This window comes from Nyctibius grandis, chromosome Z (genome assembly GCF_013368605.1).
Source record: "Nyctibius grandis isolate bNycGra1 chromosome Z, bNycGra1.pri, whole genome shotgun sequence".
Classification (NCBI taxonomy): domain Eukaryota; kingdom Metazoa; phylum Chordata; class Aves; order Nyctibiiformes; family Nyctibiidae; genus Nyctibius; species Nyctibius grandis.
This window is the reverse complement of record NC_090695.1, coordinates 24614456-24637396: the sequence shown is the minus strand read 5'-3', so window position 1 is coordinate 24637396 and position 22941 is coordinate 24614456. Positions and strand designations below refer to the sequence as shown.

Here is a 22941-nt window from a genome sequence, read left to right as displayed (position 1 = left end):
ATTATTACAGAATCACAAAAAAATTTAAATGACCTAGCTAATTTCCCATTGAAGAAGTGTTTATATATAGACAATTGTACACTGATTCATATCATTATATAACTTGCATTTTCAAAATTAAGTTTAAAGAAGCATACATAAAAAACAAGCTAACAAAAACAGATTAAGAATACCCATGACGCAAGTAAAATTACCAGTCATTAAAGCAGATGGTCACTGTTACAGTGATAGTATAACACATAAATACACAATGATAATTCTATATAAAAACATATACAACTACATCTGCAAGGGTTAGGAAAGTGTATTATGTACTGCTGAATGACAGTCTCAGGAGTAAACTCTTTAAAAATATATGGATATGTAATAGCATACTGCTTCTTACCGTACTTCTATCCTTCAAAAGCTTTTCTATCACTTCAATTAACATTTCCTTTTGCTCTGGATCAAGACTAGAAGGGAAAATAAAAGTCCTTTTTACTCATTTGGTCAGAAATATCTGAAATTAAAAGTTGTTAATTTTGTTGACCTTTAGACACAAGCTGGGAATCAAGAGCATTGAAGAAACCACTTCCAGAAAAATCAAGTATTTCAAAGAACTGATTGTAAAAGAACGTGACTGAAAATAAAGTTAATCATGGAATACAGAACTGAATTGAAGGAGTATAAAATTAAATTACAAAGATTATGTTATACCACTTCTGTGTTTTCTAGAAGAATCTTAATACTTAAACTCATACAAATTTTAGGATTTAAGAAACATTAAGACAGGCCAATCCATTAGGGAGAACTTGACTGAGCTTCACATGTTAAGTCACAAGGGTCTCACTGCTTTTGCAGAAGGGAATTTCAGCATGAATAAGTTCAGCAGTGAATGAACATCAGGACAAAGCAGACTCATACCTTTATTATCTAATTATCAACATAACACTTCAAGTAAGACACTTTGTTAACTTCACTAATGTTAGTCAGAAGTATTGGAACTCAGAAATTTGGACATTGTATTCAAGTGTGCCTATACAAAGTTGGTGTGCAAGCTGATGAAAAATAGACAGAGGAAAAACAAAAGTTGCTAACAACAAGCTTTGTACCATCCTTCTCATATTCAAAGAGCAGAGAAAAATTTGCCAGAAACATCCATTATTGTCATACTTGCTTCTTAGGTAGGTAAGGACCAACCTTTCATTCCAGCTGCTTCTTCATCATGAATAGATGATGGAAGAATTCAAAGCCAAGGCAGAAGAAAATACAAAGAGAAAGTAGGTACAAAGAGCCGTACAGATGTATAGTTCTAGGCCTTTGAAAAGTCATTTCAACGTGGATGCAATTACAGATAAGTAAGGAAGTATTTGGTCATTATTGTACACTCCACTTTTAAAGCTGAGTGATGAATTGCCCTAAAGTACAGTATATCCTTTCCAGCTACAGATTCACAAAGTGAGCATCTATCTGCATAGTACTTCGCTAAGGCTTTAATACCTAGCAATACCACAACACGCTAAATGGATAACAAACCTTTGTTAGAAGCCGCCACCAGCATAAGCAAAGGAAAAGCACATTGTTCCTTAAGTACGTTTACGACCACCTTTTGTTCCAACTTCTATTTTTGTCAAAAAAGGTTTACTGGATCTTCTGCCAAGGACCAAAACCTTCAGAGGAAAAGCCAAAAGTCTTTCTAACAGGCCTTATTTAAAATTTTCAAAATTGGTATAAAATTTAAAGAGAGAAAGAAGTGAGTACTTATTACTAAGAAACTTTGGAAAATGACTAATTTGTTATGTGATCAAGAAAATCTTCAGTAAGGGTTCTGATAGCTGAATTCACATTCCTCCCCCTCCTCTTTCCTGATGTTTTAGATAAGGAAGGCAGCATTCTTGGAGAGAAAACAAAAGAACAGGTGTCCTGGTTTGGCCTAAACCAGGCCAATCTTCCTTTCAGTGATTTTTCCTTTCAGCTAAGTCTCTTCTAAGTAACTGCACTTTCTGAAACTAACTGCATGCTTTGCAGACAGTGTCTGCTTCCAGGACCAATAATGCTCAAAGTCTGTAGTTATCGCTGAGGCACCGGTAGCGATGTTATGCAGAAAGGCTCTTGCTGGACTTATTCTTAGAGAAACCAAGGTCACTGCTAAATTCCTCACTGCTTACGAGTGAAGAGCCAAAGGGGGGTCGCACCTGCAGGGAGGAGCGGACAGGGCAGGTGACCCAAAATTGACCAGTGAAGGTATTCCATCCCATACACATCATTCTCAGTACAAAGCGGGGGGATTACGAGGGTCTCGCTCTCTTTCTGCTATGGCCGGTGTCCAAAGAAGACTCTGTCTGTTTTCCTGCTGCCCCCGATCCCGATCCGTGCATCCCTGAATCCACTTCCCATCTGTCGCTGGGCCCAGCCTGGGCCTTCCTGGAGCCTGCCCTGCAGTGCCGGTGGTGACGTGGCCAACATCGGAGAAGCTCAATGCTGGTTTTGTATATATATTTGTATATATTTGTATATATTTGATTATTCCAATATTATCATTATACTTTTTTTCATTATTATAATTTATTAAAACGGTTTTAACTTTCCAACCTGTAAGTCTCTCTCCCTTTTCCCTTTCCCTTTGGGATGGGGGGGAGGGTTAACAGAGAGTATCTGCCACAGGTTTAATAGCCGGCCCAGCTTTAAGCCATGACAGATTTACTGGCGCCCAACGTGGGGACTGAGAGAAGCTCCGACAGGTTGCTCTGATAAGTCGAATCCCAGTTCCGGTGGGAGGAGACCCGGAGAGCTCAGCTGAGAGAGTATCAGATTTCTTCCTTTGAGATTTAAGAGGGGTTGGAAATTAAAACAGATAGCTAAGATGGTAATGTCACTTTTGAACACTGTGTTATCTCATCTCATTACACAGTTTCTTTCACAGCTGAGCACTGCAATGCTGCCTTACCTGCCGTACGCAGCGTATTATTCCTTGCTTCTTATGAATGTTTACATGTGGTTTAACAGTAGGCGCTGCTCAAAACGTTTCATTTTGCTATGGGGTTTGTTACATGTTTATGCTGTGATAAACTGTGTAGTTATTATTCCGATCTCTTATCTCTATGACACAATGATGGGCAGCTTTAATCGCGAATCAGTAGCAGCGCACTCCAGGCGTCCTTTAGCTGATTCTGTTAATGATTACACTTCCAATTTTACTTCGGGAAATAGTACCTTCCCCTTTTTTTGCCAAGCTGATTCCACTAGATTCTGTGAAATTCGATGGGGCATGTTTTTATTTTTGGGTGTCCTGAATGTGTTTCTGGTGTGGTATACGATTAAATGTCGGTGCAGGGACAGGGGTAGGTGTTATGCTGCTGCTACAGCCACTAAATCCACTCAAACCCCAGCACCTACCCGATCCGTACCAACTGCCCCTGTAACTAGGAAGAAATACCAAAAGAAATCAGCTCGTGAAGAGAAGGATGATGACTCAGAGCCTTCTAAGGCAGAGCCATCACATGACCCAGGTGAGGGCCCTTCTCAGGCAGAGTCAGGGCCTGACACAGATGAGGGTCTCCTTGATCGTCTTTTTAAAAGAGACTCATCACACAAGAAAGGTCCTTCTAAAGCAGAACTATCACAGGAGGACGACTCGGACGTAGAGATAACCTACCACTCCATACCCCTGAAGGACCTGAGAAATATAAGGAAAGACTTCAGCCGTTATGATGGTAAGCCAATTACTACCTGGTTGCTCCAATGCTGGGATAATGGGGAGGATAGCATGGAATTGGATGGTAGAGAAGATGCTATGGCACGACATAGTGTGGGTAAAATGGCTAACTGTATTCAACAGTATGAAGATAGTATTTCTTCCCCACTGTAGGCCTGCGTCTCGGCTGTGGAAAAGCTGACTAAGGAAAACCAGGACTCATTTAAACAACTGTCAGACAAACTGTCCAGAATAGAGAATAAACTTGACTCTCTATCTACATAGGCCCGCGCTGCAGCCGTTAGGAAAAAACTCCCTCCTACCAGACCGGCTCAAAGGAAACGGAACATGTCACGAGGTATCCTGTGGTTTGCCCTGCGTGGTTATGGAGAGGACATGAACAGATGGCATGGACAACCTACCAGTACCCTACAGGCACGAGTACGTGAGTTGCAAGCTAAAAGAAATACCAGAGAGAATTTTTCTAGGAGGATGGCTGCTCCAGTTACCAGTGAGCAGGACTCCAGTCACGGTAGATAGGCCTCAGATCCCTATTTCCCAAACGTGAACAGGGGAAATGAAGGTCCAATCCCCGTGAGCAGCACGAATCCATTCCTTAGTTAGGGGGGCCCTGCCTCCAACCAGGCGGAGGAGAGGGACAAATGAGTTTATTGGACTGTGTGGATTCGATGGCCTGGCACATTAAAACCACAAAGGTATTGAGCCCTGGCAGACACTGGTGCACAGTGCACCCTAATGCCATCGGATCATAAAGGGACAGAATCTATCAGTATTTCGGAAGTAACAGGGGGATCTCAAAAGTTATTTGTATTGGAGGCCAAAGTGAGCCTAACTAAAAATGAATGGAAAAAGCACCCCATTGTGACTGGCCCAGATGCTCTGTGCATCCTTGCCATAGACTACCTTAAAGCAGGGTATTTTAATGACCCAAAAGGGTATAGATAGGCCTTTGGTATAGCAGCTGTAGAGACTGAGGACATTAAACAGCTGTCTACCTTGCCTGGCCTCTCAGAGGATCCTTCTGTTGTGGGGTTGCTGGAAGTTGAAGAACAACAGGTGCCAATCGCTACTACCACGGTGCACCAACGACAATATCGCACCAATCGAGATTCCCTGATTCCCATTCATAAACTGATTAGACAATTAGAAAATCAAGGAGTGATTGGCAAGACTCGCTCACCCTTTAATAGTCTTATAAGGCCAGTGCGAAAGTCTGATGGAGAATGGAGATTAACTGTGGACTACCGTGGCCTAAATGAAGTTACGCCACCGCTGAGTGCTGCTGTGCCAGACAGGCTAGAACTTCAATACGAACTGGAGTCAAAGGCAGCCAAGTGGTATGCCACCATAGACATTGCTAATGCATTTTTCTCTATTCCTTTGGCACCAAAGTGCAGGCCGCAGTTTGCTTTTACCTGGAGAGGTATCCAGTACACCTGGAATCGACTGCCCCAGGGGTGGAAACACAGTCCTACTATTTGCCACGGACTGATCCAGACTGCACTGGAAAAGGGTGGAGCTCCAGAACATTTGCAATATATTGATGACATCATTGCATGGGGTGATACAGCAGCAGAAGTTTTTGACAAAGGGGAGAAAATAATCCAAATTCTTCTGAAAGCTGGTTTTGCCATAAAAAGAGGCAAGGTCACGGGACCTGCCCGGGAGATCCAGTTTTTAGGGATTAAACAGCAAGATGGGCGTCACCAGATCCCCACAGAGGTGATGAACAAAATAACAGCTATGTCCCCACCAACTAACAAAAAGGAAACACAAGCCTTCTTAGGCGTTGTGGGTTTCTGGAGAATGCATATTCCAGATTACAGCCAGATTGTACGCCCTCTTTATCAAGAGACCAGAAAGAAAAATGATTTTCAGTGGGGCCCTGAACAATGACAGGCTTTTGAACAGATTAAACAAGAGATTGTGCATGCAGTAGCCCTTGGACCAGTCCGTACGGGACAAGATGTTAAAAATGTGCTCGACACCACAGCTGGGGACAATGGTTCTACCTGGAGCCTCTGGCAGAAAGTACCAGGGGTGACTCAAGGTCGAACCCTAGGATTTTGGAGTCGAGGATACAAGGGCTCCAAGGCCAATTACATCCCAACTGAAAAAGAGATACTGGCAGCATATGAAGGAGTTAGAGCTGCTTCAGAGGTAATCGGTACTGAAGCACAGCTTCTCCTGGCACCGCGATTACCAGTACTAGGCTGGATGTTCAAGGGTAAGGTTCCTACTGCTCATCATGCAACTGATGCTACATGGAGTAAATGGATTGCATTAATTACACAGAGGGCTCGAATAGGAAACCCTAATCACCCAGGAATCTTAGAAGTGATCATGGACTGGCCAGAAGCAAAGACTTCTGAATGCCACCAGAAAAGGAGGCGACACGTGCTGAAGAAGCCCCACCATATAATGAACTACCAGAGGATGAGAAGCAGTATGCCCTGTTGTCTTGGTTTGGCCTAAACCAGGCCGATTTTCCTTTCAGTGATTTTTGCTTTCAGCTAAGTCTCCTCTAAGTAACTGCACTTTCTGAAACTAACTGCATGTTTTTGCAGACAGTTTCTGCTTCCAGGACTGATAACGCTCGAAGTTTGTAGTTATCGCTGAGGCACCGGTAGCGATGTTATGCAGAAAGGCTCTTGCTGTACTTTTTCTCAGAGAAACCAAGGTCACTGCTGAATTCCTCACTGCTTACAAGTGAAAAGCCGAAGGGGGGTCGCAGCTGCAGGGGGGAGCGGACAGGGCAGGTGACCCAAAATTGACCAACGAGGGTATTCCATCCCATACACGTCATTCTCGGTATAAAGCGGGGGGATCACGAGGGTCTCGCACTGTTCTTGCTCTTGCTGCTATGGCTGGTGTCCAAGGAGGACTCCGACTGTTTTCCTGCTGCCCCCGATCCTGATCTGTGCATCCCTGAATCCAGCTCTCGACCGTCGCTAGGCCCAGCCTGGGCCTTCCCGGAGCCTGCCCTGCAGTGCCGGTGGTGACGTTGCCGACATCGGGGGAGCTGGATCTTGGTTTTGTATATATATTTGTATATATTTGATTATTCCAATATTATTATTATACTCTTTTTCATTATTATAGGTTTATTAAAACTGTTTTAACTTTCCAACCCATAAGTCTCTCTCCCTTTTCCCTTTCCCTTTCCCTTCGGGTGGGGGGGGAGGGTTAACAGAGAGCGTCTGCTGCAGGTTTAATCGCCAGCCCAGCTTTAAACCGTGACAGATTTATTGGCGCCCAATGTGGGGCTCGAGAGAAGCTCCAACAGGTTGCTCTGGTAAGTCGAATCCCGGCTCCGGCGGGAGGAGACCCAGAGAGCTCAGCTGAGAGAGTATCAGATTTCTTCCTTTGAGATTTACGAGGGGTTGGAAATTAAAACAGATAGTGAAGATGCTGATGTCATTTTTGAATACTGTGTTATCTCGTCTTTTTATAGAGTTTCTTTCACAATTGAGTATTGCAATGATGCCTTACCTGCCGTGGGCACTGTGTTATTGTTTGCTTCTTATGAATGTTTACATGCAGTTTAGCAGTGGGCGCTGGTTGAAATGTATTGTTTTGGTATGGGGTTTGATACTGATTTATGCTGTGATAAACTGGGCAGTTACTATTCCGATCTCTTATCTCTATAACACAATGATGGGCAGTTTTAATCGCGAATCAGTAGCAGCGACTTCATCTGCACGCTCCAGGTGTCCTTTAGCTGATTCTGTTAATGATTACACTTCCAGTTTTACTTCGGGAAATAGTACCTTCTCCTTTTCTGCCAAGCTGATTCCTCTAGATTTTGCGAAATTAGGATGGTGCTGTCTAGGTGGCATGTTTTTATTTTCGGTTGTCCTGAATGTGTTTCTGATGTGGGATAAGATTAAATATCGGTGCAGGGACAGTTGTAGGTGTTGTGCAGCTACCTCAGATCCTACAGCGTGTGCTGCCGCTACAGCCACTCAATCCACTGAAACCTCGGCAGCCTGCACCACAGCTGCTACACCCCCCAAGATGGCCACTGCAGCTACTCAGACTCTAACAAGTCTCAGCACTCCCACGACAGCCACTGCATCTACTCAGACCCCAGCATCTAACGAATCTGTACCAATTGCTCCTGTAACTAGGAAGAAATACCAAAAGAAATCAGCTCATGAAGAGGAGGATGATGACTCAGAGCCTTCTAAGGCAGAGCCATCACGTGACCCAGGTGAGGGCCCTTCTCAGGCAGAGTCAGGGCCCGACACAGATGGGGGTTCCCTTGATTGTCATTTTAAAGCAGACCCATCACAGAAGAAAGGTCGTTCTAAAGCAGAACTATCACAGGAGGAGGACTCTGACATAGAGATAACCTACCACTCCTTATCCCTGAAGGACCTGAGAAATATAAGGAAAGATTTCAGCCGTTATGATGGTGAGCCAATTATTACCTGGCTGCTCCGATGCTGGGATAATGGGGCAGATAGCATGCAATTAGATGGCAGAGAAGCCAGACAGTTGGGATCCCTGTCCAGAGATGGTGGTATTGATAAGGCGCTTGCAAGAAAGTCAAACACTATCAGTCTCTGGAGGCGACTCTTGTCAGCTGTAAAGAGCAGGTATCCCTATAAAGATGATGTTATGAGCCACCTGAGCAAATGGACCACTATAGAAAAAGGTATTAACTACCTTAGACAACTGGCTGTGCAAGAGATCATTTATAGACACCCACGGGAAATTGTAGATCCTGTAGATCCTGATGAAGTGGAATGCAACCGATCCATGTTCCGGAAGGTTGTGAAGAATGCTCCACCGACATACACCCATACATTGTCAATATTAGTCTGGGGAGAAGATGCTATGGCACGACATAGTGTGGATGAAATGGCTAACTGTATGCGACAGTATGAAGATAGTATTTCTTCCCCACTGCAGGCACGCATCTCAGCTGTGGAAAAACTGACTAAGGAAAACCAGGACTCATTTAAACAACTGTCAGACAAACTGTCCAGGATAGAGAATAAACTTGACTCTCTACCTACACAGGCACGCGTTGCAGCTGTTAGGAGAAAACACCCTCCTACAGGACCAGCTCAAAGGAAACGGAACACATCACGAGGTATCCTGTGGTTTGCCCTGCGTGGTTATGGGGAGGACATGAACAGATGGCATGGACAACCTACCAGTACCCTACAGGCACGAGTACGTGAGTTGCAAGCTAAAAGAAATACCAGAGAGAATTTTTCTAGGAGGATGGCTGCTCCAGTTACCAGTGAGCAGGACCCCAGTCAGGGTAGATGGGCCTCAAATTCCTTTTTCCAAAGTGTGAATAGGAGAAATGAAGGTCCATCCAGTCCCTGTGAGCAGCACGAATCCATTTCTTAATTAGGGGGGCCCTGCCTCCAGCCAGGTGGAGGAGAGGGACAACCGAGTTTATTGGACTGTGTGGATTCGATGGCCTGGCACATCAAAACCACAAAGGTATCGAGCCTTGGTAGACACTGGTGCACAGTGCACCCTAATGCCATCGGATCATAAAGGGACAGAATCTATCAGTATTTCGGAAGTAACAGGGGGATCTCAAAAGTTATTTGTATTGGAGGCCAAAGTGAGCCTAACTAAAAATGAATGGAAAAAGCAGCCCATTGTGACTGGCCCAGATGCTCCGTGCATCCTTGGCATAGACTACCTCAAGAGAGGATATTTTAAGGACCCAAAAGGGTATAGATGGGCCTTTGGTATAGCAGCTGTAGAGACTGAGGACATTAAACAGCTGTCTACCTTGCCTGGCCTTTCAGAGGATCCTTCTGTTGTGGGGTTGCTGAAAGTTGAAGAACAACAGGTGCCAATTGCTACTACCACGGTGCATCGATGACAATATTGCACCAATCGAGACTCCCTGATTCCCATTCATAAACTGATTAGACAATTAGAAAATCAAGGAGTGATTAGTAAGACTCACTCACCCTTTAATAGTCCTATATGGCCAGTGCGAAAGTCTGATGGAGAATGGAGATTAACTGTGGACTATCGTGGCCTAAATGAAGTTACGCCACCGCTGAGTGCTGCTGTGCCAGACAGGCTAGAACTTCAATACGAACTGGAGTCAAAGGCAGCCAAGTGGTATGCCACCATAGACATAGCTAATGCATTTTTCTCTATTCCTTTGGCACCAAAGTGCAGGCCGCAGTTTGCTTTTACCTGGAGAGGTATCCAGTACGCCTGGAATCGACTGCCCCAGGGGTGGAAACACAGTCCTACTATTTGCCATGGACTGATCCAGACGGCACTAGAAAAGGGTGGAGCTCCAGAACATTTGCAATACATTGATGACATCATTGTGTGGGGTGATACAGCAGCAGAAGTTTTTGACAAAGGGGAGAAAATAATCCAAATTCTTCTGAAAGCTGGTTTTGCCATAAAAAGAGGCAAGGTCAAGGGGCCTGCCCGGGAGATCCAGTTTTTAGGGATTAAATGGCAAGATGGGCGTCGCCAGATCCCGATAGTGGTGATCAACAAAATAACAGCTATGTCCCCACCAACTAACAAAAAGGAAACACAAGCCTTCTTAGGTGTTGTGGGTTTCTGGAGAATGCATATTCCAGATTACAGCCAGATTGTACACCCTCTTTATCAAGTGACCAGGAAGAAGAATGATTTTCAGTGGGGCCCTGAACAACGACAGGCTTTTGAACAGATTAAACAAGAGATTGTGCATGCAGTAGCCCTTGGACCAGTCCGTACGGGACAAGATGTTAAAAATGTGCTCGACACCACAGCTGGGGACAATGGTCCTACCTGGAGCCTCTGGCAGAAAGTACCAGGGGAGACTCGAGGTCGACCCCTAGGATTTTGGAGTCGAGGATACAAGGGTTCCGAGGCCAATTACACCCCAACTGAAAAAGAGATACTGGCAGCATATGAAGGAGTTAGAGCTGCTTCAGAGGTAATTGGTACTGAGGCACAACTTCTCCTGGCACCGCGATTACCAGTACTAGGCTGGATGTTCAAGGGTAAGGTTCCTACTACCCATCATGCAACTGATGCTACATGGAGTAAATGGATTGCATTAATTACACAGAGGGCTCGAATAGGAAACCCTAATCACCCAGGAATCTTAGAACTGATCATGGACTGGCCAGAAGGCAAAGACTTCGGAATGCCACCAGAAAAGGAGGTGACACGTGCTGAAGAAGCCCCACCATATAATGAACTACCAGAGGATGAGAAGCAGTATGCCCTGTTCACCGATGGATCCTGCCGTCTTGTAGGAAAGCATCGGAAGTGGAAAGCTGCCGTATGGAGTCCTATACGACGAATCACAGAAGCCACAGAAGGACAAGGTGAATCAAGTCAATTTGCAGAGGTAAAAGCCATCCAGCTGGCTCTAGACATTGCTGAACGAGAAAAGTGGCCAAGGCTGTATCTTTATACTGACTCATGGATGGTGGCAAATGCCTTGTGGGGGTGGTTAAAGCAGTGGAAGCGAAGCAACTGGCAGCGTAAAGGTAAACCTATTTGGGCTGCTGAACTGTGGCAAGATATTGCTGCTCGGCTAGAGAAACTAGTCGTGAAGGTACGTCATGTAGATGCTCACGTACCTAAAAGTCGGGCAACTGAGGAACATCGAAACAACCAACAAGCAGATCAGGCTGCTAAAGTGTTCCAAATAGATTTGGACTGGGAACATAAAGGTGAACTATTTTTAGCTCGGTGGGCTCATGACACTTCAGGTCATCAAGGAAGAGATGCAACATACAGATGGGCTCGTGACCAAGGGGTGGACTTAACCATGGACTCTATTGCACAGGTTATCCATGATTGTGAAACATGCGCCGCAATTAAGCAAGCCAAACGGTTAAAACCTCTGTGGTATGGGGGGCGGTGGTTGAAATATAAATATGGGGAGGCCTGGCAAATTGACTATATCACACTCCCTCAAACCCACCAAGGTAAATGTTATGTGCTTACCATGGTGGAGGCAACCACCGGATGGCTGGAAACATACTCTGTGCCCCATGCCACTGCCCGGAACACTATTCTGGGCCTTGAAAAGCAAATCTTGTGGCGACACGGCACACCAGAGAGAACTGAGTCGGACAATGGGACTCATTTCAAAAACAGTCTCATAGATAACTGGGCCAAAGAGCATGGTATCGAATGGGTATATCACATCCCCTATCATGCACCAGCCTCTGGGAAAATTGAACGGTATAATGGGCTGTTAAAAACTACCCTAAAAGCAATGGGGGGTGGAACCTTTAAAAACTGGGATAAGCATTTGGCACAAGCTACCTGGCTAGTTAACACCAGAGGATCTATCAACCGAGCTGGCCCTGCTCAGTCAGACCTTTTACATACAGTAGAAGGGGATAAAGTCCCTGTGGTGCATGAAAGGAATCTGTTGGGAAAAACTGTCTGGGTTCTTCCTGCTACGGGCAAAGGTAAACCCATTCATGGGATTGCTTTTGCTCAAGGACCTGGATGTACTTGGTGGGTGATGCTGCAGGATGGTGGAGTCCAATGTGTCCCTGAAGGTGATCTGATCCTGGGTGAGATACTTAATTCTGAACTGCATGATGTTAATTGCTGCATAATACTAACAGTCTTTCAGGTTGAGGCAGTGGTGATGAGACCGGAGCTAGCTTCATCAAGTGGCATCCAGTAACCTCCTCGAGACTGACATCTTTAACCTGCAACCCATGGGCACGAACCGTGACGAAGCTCATACCATCTCTCCTGCCCTGAGAGACTGCTAGCCAGATGGAAACCCACAATCCTGAACTAAATGAACTTAATGAACTTTTTGTATAGAGATGAATCATAAACTAGTGATGTCTGTATATATTTGAAAATGAAAAGGCAGGGGTGATCTGAGCATGACATGAATGGTATGGAATAAGGGGTGTAACGTCCTGGTTTGGCCTAAACCAGGCCAATCTTCCTTTCAGTGATTTTTCCTTTCAGCTAAGTCTCTTCTAAGTAACTGCACTTTCTGAAACTAACTGCATGCTTTGCAGACAGTGTCTGCTTCCAGGACCAATAATGCTCAAAGTCTGTAGTTATCGCTGAGGCACCGGTAGCGATGTTATGCAGAAAGGCTCTTGCTGGACTTATTCTTAGAGAAACCAAGGTCACTGCTAAATTCCTCACTGCTTACGAGTGAAGAGCCAAAGGGGGGTCGCATCTGCAGGGAGGAGCGGACAGGGCAGGTGACCCAAAATTGACCAGTGAAGGTATTCCATCCCATACACGTCATTCTCAGTATAAAGCGGGGGGATTACGAGGGTCTCACTCTCTTTCTGCTATGGCCGGTGTCCAAAGAGGACTCTGTCTGTTTTCCTGCTGTCCCTGATCCCGATCCGTGCATCCCTGAATCCAGCTCTCGACCGTCGCTGGGCCCAGCCTGTGCCTTCCTGGAGCCTGCCCTGCAGTGCCGGTGGTGACGTGGCCAACATCGGAGAAGCTCAGTGCTGGTTTTGTATATATATTTGTATGTATTTGATTATTCCAATATTATTACTATACTTTTTTTCATTATTATAGTTTATTAAAACTGTTTTAACTTTCCAACCCATAAGTCTCTCTCCCTTTTCCCTTTCCCTTCGGGGTGGGGGGGAGGGTTAACAGAGAGCATCTGCCACAGGTTTAACAGCTGGCCCAGCTTTAAACCATGACAACAGGCTCTTAAAGAGCTCAGAGTAATCTGCTCCTATTAAGGTATCTACCAGACATAGTATGGAATCTATTAATACTAGTGATGGGACTTTTAAAAAGTCCTTTTCCAAATCTCGCTGTAGAGTTTTCTATTGATAAACAGAAGATACTAATAGCTTTGAAATGCACTCTAAGTAAAAAAAGAAGTCTGACATTTTCCATGATAAAATTACTCCAATGTACCCGTCAGCATTGATTGCATTGGGCACAAATGTTGCTGTTCACACTTTGCCTGAAATCTTTTCTGTTTGATATGTAAGCTTCCTGCTGTTAGGAATGATTGAACTGCTAATGAACAAGCTCTTCTGGGTCAGACATCCATCCAAACACCATGACACCAAATGCAAGGAAGATTGGAGTATTGAACCTGCATCTAGAAGTCTGACTGGAGCACTAACTGAACTACAGGACTATCAAACAGGTAGAGAAGTCAAACCAAAAAGTAAATGGAGCATATAGGAAATATTAGAATAACCTGTTACTTCTTCTTACACAAGTCCTCACAGAAGATGAGGTAATTAGATGTAGGATAGTGTATAAACTGTTGACTGTTCTTCATATCAAAAATCCTTCCCCTCCAGAATTCTGATTTTGACCAACTCCAGAGCGAGTCTTCTGAAATTCCTGGCTCATTACAAGTAGGCCAAAAGACAGGCTGCCACCAGTATATTATCTGTATTGATGAATTGTGGAGCTGACAGTTGTGATCCTTTTTGAAAGATTTGCTGAGACTGCCTGTTCAAGACTCTTATTTGCAGGCAAGCCAACTGGGCTTGCTTGTGGACAGGTTGATTTGATAGCCTTTCTACCAGTTCCCAGTGCTGCTGCTTCTTCAAGTGATCCAGAAAACTATACTCTCTCCCTTGGTCCTGTGGTAAAGCAGTGCTATCAGATATGGTATTTGTACAACTGAATTTTGAAAATGACAATAAAAGTTCACGTGCTTTCTGTAAGCAGTTCCCAAATCCTACTACCAAGGACACAAATGTTAGTTACAACTTTATTCACAAGTAACCATGAAGCTTATTCTAGTCCAAGTAAGCTGGAATTTGCAGCTACAGCAGTTTGAAAATTTGCGTTATAATGCCTAGGATATTTGCATGAATTGAAAACTTGTGAAGGATGCACAGGACCTCTAAACCATCAAGGAAACCTTTATAGAATATTAGTTTCATTAGTTTTCCTTTACTATGTGAGGAAATTATATCATATTTTTACTACCAGTCAGGAATTCATGGAAACTAGAAGGTTGTGAGGTCAGTTTCTCCAGATTGTGCTTCTGTATTTTTTACCATGTGCTGTACTTTTTACCATAAAAAAAAACCTTTTTACAGTACTTACAAGAATGATTTCAGAATTTTGCCACTAACATCATATAAGCATAGTACAGCATATGAAACAGAGATAAAAAAAAATACAAGTTATATTTGAAGATGCAATCACATCTGGAGATTGGATGAAAGATGGATAGAAGGTCTTTTAGTAACTAAGTTAGATTTCAGCTTCTTTCAGTTTCGCACCACTTACCAATAAGCTCTTTAATCTGGACTAGTAAAACAAACTTTGTCCATCATGAAGAGAAGACACAGAAGTATCAATTTAAGTCAAAATTCCATGGAATAGCCTGCTGTGCCTTGCTGGCACTAACAGACCAGTAGTGCAAATCTCTTCCAGAAGGTTTTGATGCTATCAAGAAATCAAAGGACATTCTGTGTATGAAGAATAATTCAGGCCAAAATGTCTTTTGTGTCCTAAAACCAGATGCTAACAAAAAATAAACTGCTCTAATAGCAGGAAGGGACTTAAAATCCATTCCCTCTTGTTGGGTTATGTGATAAAAGCCTTGTCTGTACACAGAGGAGTACAGAGGTGGGGGAAACTCCAATAACATCCTGACCCAGCTACTCCCAGGGCTTCACATGACAGCACACAGCTCATGTAAAAAAAAAAAAAAAAAAAAAACCCGAAAAAAAATTCTCTCTAATATATCTATCTCACCAGAAGGAAGGAGCCCCTGGCCCAGGTTCTTCAGAGAGCTACCATGGAAAAGCCATCAGCCTTATGGTCCCGAAATGAACTTATCATGACTGAGAGAGGCTCTCCAGAGCACCTTTCAGACTAAGGGGTGTTACTAGCTACAGGGCTATGAGACTTACTATGCAATGCCAGAAAGAGCATTTGGGATTGTTCAAGACTTACTATGGGATGTTTATGGGAGAAATAAAAGACAGGGAATGAGAGGGATCTAGATGATTGTGGGAGGAACAAGCGCAGGAAAATAAGAGAGGTGCGTAAAAGGACTCAGTTGTATGTAAACGTTTTGCTGTTCAGCATGCTTGTCTGGCCATGCTCTATGCCTGATGACCACAGTCTGTTCTGTCTTCTCATTAAACTCTGTTTCTAACTGTTTACCTGGGTGAGGCAGTCTCTATTCTGTGTGCATGTGTGATATGGAGCTCCAGTAACTGGAGTCAGGCCATGGGTTACAGTGACCTGTATAACTGCAGTACCAGCAACTAGAGCAAGAATCTATGTCAGTGTGTGATTGCTAGACAATACCAAGGCCAAACTAGGTGGCTTGGGAATCCAGGTACTGAAGTTCGGCCATAGGTCTGGGCTAGACATGTGTGTGTGTCTCTGAGTGAGACAACTGGACATTTTGGCTACCAGAGAGACCAGGGCATCCAGGCCAACTATTGGAGAGACTGTAAGGTCCGGAGGTTGATTGAGACACCCATTTGTGTGTCTCAGTCTCTCTGTTCCTCTACTCTCTTCCTCTCCACCCAGTGGGAGACAACTAGAGACAAGGGGATATAAGGGCCAGGTACTGCGTAGTCTGAGTGTCTCAATCCAGCTACTGTGGGATTCATAATGTTTGAGTGAAAGGGTGCGAGCATGTGTGTGTCACACTGAGGGGGTCTGTAAGAGCAAGTGCAGGGGGGTTTGCAAGCATTGTCCGCTTTTATGTGCCAGTGCCAGAGGCTGGGATCCAAGGCCAGTTATTGGAAAGACTGAGCATCTAGGATCATTACTAGGGGATCCATATTGTACATGTATAGGTCCACTAATGAGCCTGCATCCTGATCAGCCAGAGAGTGCAACAGGATAAGGCTGTTGGTGCTGATTTTGTCTGTATGAGTGCTGTTTTCTGTCTGTGCTGACCTGTGTAGCCAGCTGCGTTCATGTGTGTTGTACATGCGTGTGTATGTGCCCATTTGGAATACATGCTCAGCCTCACTACTGGTTGGTCCAAGGGGGCGTGGAACTGCACCAGCCTCAAGCTACCTGATTCAGAATCCCTAACACCTTTCACCCTCCTCATTTTGATTTAGGGGAAATAAAAGGGAAATAAGTAGTAAAATAAATGCATGCCTTTGTTTTGGAAAGGTATAGGTTTATTGCCCTCACCTGTGTAAACCAGTACCCACCTCTTCATAAGAACTCTTCGACAACAAGAAGTTCTGAAGATTAAAGAGGAAGATTTGGAAGATCTGGATTTGCATAGACAGAATTTCTATGAGTTAATATTCAGTTGTCACCTGTACTGCAAACTACAGCTAATGCCTTCAGGATGAAAGATACAGATGCTAAACACAGAAATCTTCAATTCTGAGAATACCCATCAAAATAGTTGCTATACAGATGATAATAACCAGTATACTAAAAACAAAAGATAGCGTATCAGTTTCTTTTTGTAGCTCTTCATAGTTACCCTATTACTCTAGCAAGTGACTTGCCTGAATTCCAACCAAATCAGTTGAGTGACAGAATGTCTACACATGCTTTATACTTTTTAAGAAACAGATCTGATATATCTGAGACACGCCAATCCCTCCAGTAGTCTTAATAAACATAGCCCACAACTATCTTAAAACTGCTTTTCAGCATTTGTCAGAATCACTTACCTGTACAGTTTTTGGATTGCATGGGCTGCGTTCTTCCTCACATAAGGAGATAAATCAGAAGAGGCTTCCTTAATAGCAAGCATCATAATAGGAACAATAATTGGGACGCGGATACTGGATAAAACTCTTAAAGCACTTGCACGGATTAACTGGTTAGGATCCTAAAGAATGGGAGAGAAAGGGAGAAATAAGATAGCGCAGAAACGTATCATTAAATTCTCTGCAGTTTTACACTAATTAGTGACTGCACATTAAAACATGTAAATCTATCTGACCATCAGTCAGGCTTGCAAGCTAAGGCCACGCTAATAAGAAAATGTGCCAAACTTCACCCAAGAAACTTGCAACAACCTAAAAAAAGTAAAAGTAAGTAAGAAAGAAAACATTGAAACATTATGAAAACCTGGAAATCTGTCAAAGGAAAACATTAACATAGTTCACTTTCCCCAGCAAAATATGGGAATGATGGATAAAAAACCTAATATTTTATTTAATGATCTGAAACATTTTCTGCAATCCAAGTGGAATTCAGATATTCTGAAAAACACACCTAGCTCAGTTTTATCACTTAAATATATGAACTAGCAAATGAAAATGAGTGAGAGTGTTGCAACTGAAAACTACAAGTTCTTAACAACACATCCATTTTATGCTTTATCCTAAGACATAAACTGAAGCCAGTAATAAAATGAATTTTCTTAAGAACACGTCAAAATATTAAGCTAAGTCTTTTGAGACTTTCTTCTAGTTCCCACCCTCCCTTCTTTTGTCCCAGTACTTGCTCCCCTTTTATAATGCTAGGGTCAGCTTGGAGATCCAATAGCACAAAACATCTGTATTTGGAGGAACTGTTATGTAAACCTCGCCCATTAATCATGGGCTTGGGACACATGGGAAAAACGTTGCTTACTCGAGTACTAAATCCTCTAAAATCTAAAACTGAAATTGCAGCAGCATTAATTCAGTGTACTGTCTGCCAGAAGGCCACTTCCCAAAGAACATTTTTCCCAAGGACTGAGAGCTGGCAACATGGGTTTTCAGACTGATATTACTTAGTGATCAGTTCATCCAAGCTTTCAAAATTCCCACATCTAAGCAGCTTCTGAGTAGTAAGTATCTTGATGGTAAAAGCAACTAATTTGATAGTTTTTGGAAAAACAACTTGTTCTTATCAGAGTTTGCAAAGCTCATCTCCAATTATGTAAGTTTAAAATACCCTACAAAGTTCTTTCTAAAGAGGGAGAAAAAATCTCCACATATAAAGCCAAATTATAATCTTCATTACAAAATCAGAAACTAAACATTACAAAAAATGAGCAGAGAGAATTAATTACATTTTGTCTATCTTCCATAGCAGGCATAGTAATTTCCTCAGTTGCTGAAAATCTCAGCTAGCTTAGAGTCTACCTCCTTGCCACACCACCACTTCTTTTTGAGTTACTCACAGCCACAACATTTGAGTTATCCCCTCTCCTTTTGTTCACACTATCCACAGCTTTTTAAAACGTTATGCCATTAGAAGCGTTCACTGTATATGTATCTCATTAAAAACATAGGATACAAAGTCATTAGAACTTTAGCTTTTCATGGCAATCACAGAGAGTAAAGGTAGTACACATGACATTGAGATAAAAGCTGGAAGGAAAGGGGCAGAAAGCTCACTCCCAGTTGTGGGATTCTCCCCCAGTTGCACACCTGGTGCTCTAACTGCAACATTTTCGAACAAGATGCAAGGTCTGGGTCAGTGACATGACAGAAATTAATTATGAACCTAGAGTAGCCTTACAAGAAGGATACAAGAAAAAAGCAAAACCCCAACCTTCTCTTATTAAAAAAACTGGCCAAATTTAAGGACAGAGACTTAATAAATCTTTCTTTTCTCCACGGCCACACTTCAAAGGCAATCCTAATTTTTGTTCTCTCATCCCATTCTGCATTGTGATCTGAATTCAAAATGAAACTACAAAACGCTATTTCTTCGGTGCTGTCAATAAAAAAGTAGCATGTGCAACACATTGAATATTTTAATTTAGGTACTACTATCTTGCTTATGTTCCAATTCTCTGTGGTACACAAGGATCTTTTGGACAAACCAAAAGGAACACAGGTGGTCCAGGTTAATAACAGGGTCTTCTTTCTACATAACTAAGATACCTTGGAAAGAGAAAAGGTATTCCAGAAATTAAATGTTGGGCATGTGAATTTGAGAGCACCAATCTGCTGCTTTTCTTTAGTGAAGTAATTTTACTTCATGCAAGCTTAGCTACTTGATGAGGTTTGAGGTAGCACAAAAAACTTTGTCAATGACATAACTCAAACCTACTTTATCAGATACAGATATTTACGTGCTTTATTTTACCAGACTACACTTACACAGATATCTTTATTTTTGTGATACCAGATCAAAATTTTCTATGAAATGTTGTTTAGTAGTCACTCACTTTTAAAGCACGCTGGAAAGTACTGATGGACAATAATGCCAGATCTTGCTGCTCCTCTGCATAACGCATCAGATAAACATACACAAGCTTTTTTATCTGAAAAGAAAAACACAATGAACATCATCATCAAAAAGTTTTAGAATTCTATAAAACTAAGTTCTAGATTGCACATTTTCATCAACATTTTGTTCTTTGAAGGAAGAGTTAATATATCACTGGAGTACTCACATGCTTCTCAAATGTCTTATGATTTACTGAATTCTTTTAATAGAAACTCCCTGAGGTGCCGCAACATTACCTAATTAATGGTACAGTCAAATGAAGGCTAATAACACAAAGTACTGCTTTATATTATCAACTAGTAAATAAAGACTTGAATAATCTAAGAAACTGACATGTGGCAACTGACCTCCTAAGCACTCTTCATGTTTTTTTTATTATGGAAAATAGGTTAAACTGCGATAGCCAAGGATTTCAACAAGCCCATTTTACTTTACCCTGAAACTCAAAAGCAATTACTTTAACACATTGGAAAGAGAACATAACTTCCAGCTGAAGTGTGGTAACTTACACTATTTAAATCTGATTAGAAGAGCACTTCTGACTATGCCTTGGACAAAAGCAAAGGGTATTGGATCCACCTTTGCCTGACTACAAGCATTCAAAAGATGTAGCCAATATAAGCATACTACAAAGGATGCAATGTTCAAAGATTAAGAAAATCTCACTACGATTTTGGGGGAGGAGGGTATTCAATTTAGTTCACTTTACCCCCTCATGGCCATTGTATGCCCAGGAAGCAGTGAAAACATTTTTTACATTTGAGTTGTAGACCGACTATTGGGGTTTATAATGGAAAACTCTGAAAGACCCTCAACTACAGCTGTGCTATAATTACTGTCACTATCGGAAGATATAACTTTGTGCCAATTCTGGCAAAAAGCATAATATTAAATCACAGAAGGTTACACCATACTAAATTATTTGTTGTTCAGCTATAGACAAGTAGCAATCAACATTGACCACAAGAGGCCTATGCACTGAATGACTGCAGGTGTGCAAAGAAAGCCTCCTTTCCTTGAAACCACTCTGTGACTAGAAATGGAAGCACTTAGAGATTCGTGACTACGCTGTTCTTTTACCACTTACCTTCATTCAATGTTAAAACGCTCCTTTCTATAAAACTAATCATAACAGGGGCATATTAGGCTTGTGGAACACAGGCAGATTTGTTTAATTAGTTTATCAATATAAGCACATCAAACTCCATGAGTTATTGATCAAGACTTATTTTTGTTCTATACCACCAATTGTTTATTAGGTCACTTTTTGTATCCTTACCATCCATGACATGACGCACATAATCAAGTTGAGGTCAGTGTGTACTTATAAAAACAAAAATCACCAGGCACTTCTATAAACAATAAGATGCCCTTTGCTTCTCTTAAGACAAATGAACGTGTTCTACTGCTTCTTCACATCCATTTCCCTGTATCAGAGCATTCAACCCTGACAAAAAAAAAAAAACTCAGCAGCCATTTCTGGGCAGGAAAGTCACTCAGATACAAAGTCACTCAGATGAACTGATGTACTTTATGCTACTACATTGTAGCAATTTGTACAGACAGATTTCTCTAAGAATTCTTAAGGATGGGGAAAACTGGCAAAACAGTTTCAGAAAACAGTATCAGCATCAATGTACTAAGAATCTGACTTAACCCACTAATTTATCATCATTTCAAAAGTATCCTAAAAACTGGAACATGATAAAGGTTTCTGAGACCCAGAAATGCTAACTAGATGTCTGTAAGTATACCTACATTACGACCTAAACTTGTCATCTAACTAACCTTGATAAAGAACAGAAATTAGTCAGCTGGGTTTTCTGAATGCCCAGATCTCTTTTCAATTTAACAGTCTTGTCCCACACTAATATGCTAGCACTAAGCAGTAGAAAAATAAGTAATGAGGGCACTTTAACCACAGCATATAGGAAGACATGGGAATTCACACAACTATTTAAAATATAGGAAAAGGCCCATAAAACACAAACAGTGAAAGACTTCTGCTAATTAATGTTATGTTATGTGATAAAAACCTTGTCTGCACAGCCACAAAGGAGCACAGAGAGACAAGGGAGTGTAGAGGGTGTTTGCAAATAATACCCTGCCCTAGCTTCTCCCAAGCCTATGCCAGGAACCATCAGCTCATCTCCACAAGCCCAGAGATGCAGAGACACACAGCAGTAGGATGGAACCCAAATTTAGGACTCAGAGGAAAGCACACCCTGTCAGTCCCCCTGCCAAGATCACCTCAGGAGAGCCTCAGCTCCCATGTCCAAGCATTAAACCTATCAAGAGTCAACACCAGAGCACTTTTCAGACTGAGAGGCTTTGCTGCATACAAATGAAGAGTATTTTAGGATTGCACAGGACTTACCACAGGATGTTTTGGAGAGGAACCAAAAGGAGAGAAAGGGTGGGAGAAGTGGGGGGAATCTACATGACCTGAGGAGGAACAAGTGGTGAAAAACAGCAGGATAAGCAGATAAAAATGGCCGGACACATCTAAACAGTTTGCTGGTTGGTACATCTACCCTTCTGTGCCCTGCACCTGATAGGGTAGGAACGCTCTGCAGAGGGATCTGGACAGGCTGGATCGATGGGCTAAGGCCAGTTGTATGAGGTTCAACAAGGCTAAGTGTCAGGTCCTGCACTTGGGGCACAACAACCCCATGCAACGGTACAGGCTTGGGGAAGAGTGGCTGGAAAGCTGCCTGGTAGAAAAGGACCTGGGGGTGTTTATCAATGGCCAGCTGACTATGAGCTGGCAGTGTGCCCAGGTGGCCAAGAAGGCCAACAGCATCCTGGCTTGTATCAGAAATAGCATGGCCAGCAGGACTAGGGAAGTGATTGTCCCTCTGTACTTGGCACTGGCGGGGCCACACCTGGAATACTGTGTGCGGTTTTGGGCCCCTCATTACATGAAAGACATTGAGGTGCTGGAGCAGCTGGAGCAGCCCCCCAAAGAAGGGCAACAAAGCTGGGGAAGGGTCTAGAGCACAAGTCTTATGAGGAGTGGCTGAGGGAACTGGGGGTGTTTGGTGTGGAGAAAAGGAGGCTGAGGGGAGACGTTATTGCTCTCTACAGCTATCTGAAAAGAGGTTGTAGCGAGGTGGGTATCTGTCTCTTCTCCCAAGGAA

The 22941-nt window shown here is 42.8% G+C and overlaps 1 protein-coding gene across 3 annotated transcripts in view; it reads right to left on the bottom strand.

The window, feature by feature from the left end:
- AP3B1 (adaptor related protein complex 3 subunit beta 1) overlaps positions 1-22941 on the bottom strand; it is a 178651-nt gene that overhangs the window by 134578 nt on the left and 21132 nt on the right. For 2 of the 3 annotated variants that reach the window (XM_068422056.1, XM_068422055.1), the window contains exons 4-6: positions 19740-19835; positions 17299-17459; positions 386-452 (exon numbers count right to left, since the gene is read on the bottom strand). In XM_068422056.1, coding sequence (XP_068278157.1) covers positions 386-452; positions 17299-17459; positions 19740-19835 — 324 coding nt within the window. Of the gene's footprint in view, positions 1-385; positions 453-17298; positions 17460-19739; positions 19836-22941 lie in introns of those variants that run through there. The other variant, XM_068422057.1, reaches the window with a different exon arrangement.